Source organism: Triticum aestivum, chromosome 1D, assembly GCF_018294505.1.
Source record: "Triticum aestivum cultivar Chinese Spring chromosome 1D, IWGSC CS RefSeq v2.1, whole genome shotgun sequence".
In the NCBI taxonomy this organism is placed as follows: Eukaryota; Viridiplantae; Streptophyta; class Magnoliopsida; order Poales; family Poaceae; genus Triticum; species Triticum aestivum.
Window position 1 is genome coordinate 27,184,078 of NC_057796.1, and position 5,371 is coordinate 27,189,448.

The following is a 5,371-nucleotide window of genomic DNA, read 5'->3' on the forward strand; positions in this document are numbered from 1 at the left end:
AAACTGTTGCATCTTTAGATCGCAAGACTATGCAAGGATCATCACCATATTGGCTTCCCTACTTATGATACACAGTGTAGAAGAATGAAAAAAAGTAATTAAATTGCAAAGTATGTGTTAGTTTATTTTCTAGTACAACATACATATGATCAACTTTTATTATTCCAACGTCTTTTACAAAATTTGGAACTTGTTGAGTGAACAATTTCACAAGATAAAAATATGAGTCAATTTTTTCTCAATCCAACTTATTTCCACTACTAACATTGTGAAATACCCCTATGGTTATTTTACATTTCTCAAACTATTAAGCTCCGAGTTTTCCTCTATTAACGCCATATCAAACTAATAATAAGTACATATGACTCCTTTTTATGTGTCGCCCTTTTATACGAAGAGGATCATTAGCCAAATAAAATTTTCCTTGGGTATCATCCAAGATACCAGCCAAGTTCCGTACTTTATATATGCATGTTTTCCCTTTCTATTTGATATTTACAAACACACGCTCACATGCGCGCGTGCGCGCGCGTGTGTGTGTGTGCGTGTGCGTGTGTGTGTGTGTGTGCGTGTGCGTGCGTGCGTGCGTGCGGGTGTGTGCGTGTGTGTTACCCATCCTTTTTTTACAGAAGAAATACTATATATGACCAAACATTCAGTCGACATGCATCCCATCTAACATTTATGAATAATAGGAACAAACTATATGGCTGTGGAATCATGTCTCCAACTCTGCAGGCTCTCGCACCTGTGTACCACTCACTGTCAAAATAATTCACATATTGTGTCATAATTATGTCCAGCTTGTTTGTAAGCTAGAAATATAGTGTTTTTTAGTTTACAATATGTTGTGCCTTATGTGCAGGGTTAATTCCATAATTGAAAGATACCAGAAGGTTAAGGAGGGCCAACAATTCATGAGTGCGAGCGCTGAGGCTAAGGTATAACTTTCAATCAGTATTTCTCTATAATTTAGCTAGTCATGTGGTTAACGTCTTCTTTTGAGTTCATCAAGCTCGTTCTTTCGATAATTCTACTATAGTTGAAAGTACATAGCCACCTTCATGCCATGTGGATACCATGAGTGCATTTCTTAATCAATTGCTAAGTCACCTTAACTATAGCAATATACCTTCTCATAGGGTAACAAATATGGAAATTAACAACAAGAATCATGAAGGAAGGATGTACAATGATCACTAGTGCGCAACCAACCATTAGGGAGGTCATTTCCAGAAAGCCATATCCCGCCTGGCACGCCTTGGCTCCCCCTTGCTATTTTTCACTGGTGTCCGAAGGGACCCCAAACACTTTATCCTCTTTACCTTACCTTAATTTCATCAATAGTTGATGATTTGCTTTCCTAGGCGGTGACACTATCGAGCTTCTACCGAAGGCATCTAAAAATAAATTCAATCTATTACACAATAACTTCTCACAATAGTCAACATATTTTCGTTTTTATGCACCAATAAGGGTACAATGTTGTATCCCAAAGTACACTTCCAGCTAATAAATTTTCAAGTTGGATTGATAGGAACCAAACCTCATTATGAATGAATTGAAAATTTTAGTTAAAAGAAATCAACTTTTGATTTGACAAATTAGAAAGTTGTAAATATTAGAAATTCCACTTCGTACCAAAATGGTGCCAAATTTTAATCATCCAACACAGTGTTTCTGTGCGTCAAATCAAGCTTACTATGGGTTCCAACTTTTGCAAAACAAGTCATAGGTTCGACACATTAAAGCCAAAAAAATGAGATCACCATGCTAGCTTATGCGATGGTGGTTGGCCATGCTAGATGCTCTGGATGAGAGCAGGGGAATGGGAACAAGCCATCATGCACGATGGGGTTCGGTCAAGCAATGAGGCAACTGGTACAATGAAGATTGATGAGGTAGCAATGTGTGGTGAATGTAGTAGAGTGAAGAACCGTGATGCTCTCGTAGCTAGAAGATTGACTCAGGTAAATAAGATGATATGTACATCAAAGTATATCAGAGAAAACAACATCTTACTTGTTTCTCTACACAAAGCCGACTGTTGTAAACCCATCAATTGCTACATACAACGTCTTAGCCACAGATTCTCATACGTGCTATAGACTTATAGTGCACCGGGTAGCAAGGATCACGGCACAAAGATGATAGACTTTCCTTCTCTAAATGTGACTGGATATCATTCCCAACATCTCACACAAATGATCACAATATGTTACTAACGTCACTAGATGGGTTAGCAATATTTATGTACATACTTTTGATTGATTATCTTTGTTTTCGCAATTCCATTGAATGGCTAATTCAATGTTTCACCAAATTCCGATACATCAATTGCATTATAGTTTATCTTTGTTCTATTGTTCTATTTCAAATTCTAAAGCATAAACTATTGCTATAACATGATTGCTCATTAACAGTTGTGGAAAGTGGAGGCAAACCGTCTGAGGCAACAACTACATAACTTGCAAGAGGATCATAGGTATGATAAGTAAAATTATATGATGTATGTATCAATAGTACTTACGAAAGAAATAGCTACTGGTTTTGCATTTGAAAATATATTAAATTACGTACATTCATAGCCCTGATAGGTGTAATATTCATATATACTCAGATTACAAGGGGGACACATTTGCACTAAATTGCTTACAATTATTCCAGGCGGTGTCAGAGCATATGTCGATATACATATGTTTCCTCCAGTTGTATTACTTCAAATTTGAACGTAAGGCTGGAAAGGGATTAATCTATCATATTTTCAAAAATATATATCATATTTTTTATGAATGCTTGTATCTCCGTAATTGACAAAAATATGCATTGTATAATAATGGGCAGTGTATAATATCACATATATACTTGTATACTTTTTAAAAGAAAAAATGAACTTTTATTTGTCCAACAATAAAATAGTGATAGAAAAAGGTTGCTCCAATACAGAATTTCTTATAACAGAATTTACACTGGTAACACCCCAATGCACTGTAATGAGAAAAAAATCAACAACTATTTTTATTTATAGAGAAGTGCACTAATGTATGTGTACCTTCACTAAACCGCTGCAGACAGTTGTTGGGACAAAATCTACCTGGCTTAGGTTTGGAAGGCTTGAAGGATCTAGAGAATCAACTGGAAACAAGCATACATAACATTAGGCTAACAAAGGTAATGCTTAGTGCTCATAACCACATTGCAGAGATCATGCAAAATATGCATTTAGACATCATGCATCAGCAGTGCCACTAACTGCATTGTTCTTTTCCAGGACCAACTTATGATTGATGAAATTGAAGAGTTAAACAAGAAGGTATGCGTTTACCATTACGACACTAGCTACCACCATATTACAAGGCGGTGCGTTTTTTGACTAAAGAGCCTAATATTTTTGAACTGCAGGAGAGCCTCGTGCACCAGGAAAATACTGAGCTATACAAGAAATTGAACATCATTCGTCGACAGAATTTAGATTTGCAAAACAAGGTGCATGAGCATAAGAGTCCCTCCTTGCAAAATAAAATAAAAGAAAGAGAGTTACAAAGAGTACTCGATCCATATTCCACAAACATATCTTGCATATATGTGCATGTGTAATTTGTCATATTGATTCCATTTTTCAGTTAAACGGCCAGGTGGAAGTAAATGAGACAATTACAAGTTCTTCTAGCCAGTACAACATTGCTGCTCGAGCTGATCCAGTTTGTCTGCAAGTCAGCCATCCCCACCATGCAGAAAGGGATGAGCAACCAGAATCACCAACGCTGTGGTACGGCAAAGTTTATATTTTTTCCAATCTGCTTTGCCTCTGAAATTATTAATCCAAAGTAAGCACATAAGCTGACATTATGAGCAACCTCTCCCTGCAATGCATGCAACAGTCTATGACTACCTGCTGGTGGATTCATAAATAAGAGGCTGCAAGTTTCTACTACAAGACGGCCAGATGGTCGAGGATTGGTGTGCCAATTCTGTTCCTAAATCAAGTGTGGAAGTTAATGTGTCCATTGGGAGGATTGATGTGCTATGTCTACCAATGCATTGTAAAAATACACTACCATTGGGAGATTTGCAACTGGCTCCATGTATTTTTTTCTTGTTATTAACAAAGCAACAAGAATATGCTGTGTTGAATCCCGGATGCACAAACTTGCATTCAAATAAAATGATGTATCATAAAAAAACACGCTGGTTAGAATTCACAGTTGCAGGCAAAACCTTCTGTGAGATTAGGGGTACCACATTCCTCAAAGGAGGTTCTCCATATATACCAGGCATCTGCACATTACCCTTTCATTTCAAAGGAAAACCATTCCCGCAACAAGGGAGAGGAAGTCAACAAATGTTGCCATTTTTCTGCGTGTCATGAACAGTGGAAAAAATAGTGCGTTATAGCGTCGCTAATAGCATGTTTTAGCGTTCTGAGCAATGACTCGCTAAATAAATTGATATACAATGTCTAGCTAATAACACGTTATAGTGCGATATAACACGCTAATAACGTATTTTAAGGACCATGCTATTTTGTTATAGCATGCTATTTTTTCATTGGTCATGAATAGGCGGTAGCTGAAAGGAGGGCTAATATAATGTGCACGCAAGAAAAGTGAAAGAAGATCGATAGACCCTCTCACATGGTTCTAGCACATGACAGTGTACCTGTTGAGGCTCCGTGATCTGCTAGATGCTTTGGTACATTGATTTACCAACTGATGCTTTGGCAGTTAGGAGGTCACATGCGATGGCACATTTTCCGTACATCTGTTTCCGTGCCACGAATATAAGAACCGCTCGAGCGGTTCTTTTCAGATGCCGAGAGAGGATAGCAAATGAAAGAGAGGACTCTATCGCCATAGCACATTAGGGTGTGTTTGGTAGGGTGCATGGAGGGTGCATGAGGGTAAAAGTTCCCAATCCGACCCACTTTTGCTTGTTTGGTAGGGTGCATGAGCTCAGATGGGCTATGCTCATCTGATGCATAAAAGGGCCCTCAGCTATGCTCATCTCATGCACCCCAGACAGGGTGCATGGAGGCAGCCATGCTGGTCCTGACACTCGTCCCCACCCACCAGACCACGTCCAGATATGTTTATATTTTCAAAAAATGTTTAGAATTTTAAAATTTGTTTAAATTTTCGAAAAGTTTAGAATTACGAAATTTCTTTAAATTTTTGAAAAAATTTAGGATTTCAAAATTGTTTAAATTTTCAAAAAATGTTCATAATTTCAAAATTTTTAAAAAAATCAACAATGTTCGGAATTTCAAAATAAAATAAAAAATTGTTTGAATTTTGAAAAAAACCAGAATTTCAAATTTATTTAAATTTTTATAAAATATTTAATTTTCAAATTTTGTTTGAATTTTCAGAAA

General features: G+C 37.0%; 1 protein-coding gene across 1 annotated transcript in view; it reads left to right on the forward strand.

Annotated features, from left to right (window-relative positions):
* Positions 1-3,932, forward strand: part of LOC123163988 (MADS-box transcription factor 23) — a 6,149-nt gene extending 2,217 nt beyond the window's left edge. The window contains exons 2-8 of the mRNA XM_044581406.1: positions 866-941; positions 1,806-1,970; positions 2,424-2,485; positions 3,072-3,171; positions 3,272-3,313; positions 3,403-3,486; positions 3,624-3,932. Of these exons, the coding sequence (XP_044437341.1) occupies positions 866-941; positions 1,806-1,970; positions 2,424-2,485; positions 3,072-3,171; positions 3,272-3,313; positions 3,403-3,486; positions 3,624-3,812 (718 nt within the window). The 3' untranslated portion in view covers positions 3,813-3,932. The remainder of the gene's footprint in view (positions 1-865; positions 942-1,805; positions 1,971-2,423; positions 2,486-3,071; positions 3,172-3,271; positions 3,314-3,402; positions 3,487-3,623) is intronic.
* Positions 3,933-5,371: the final 1,439 nt, after the last annotated feature.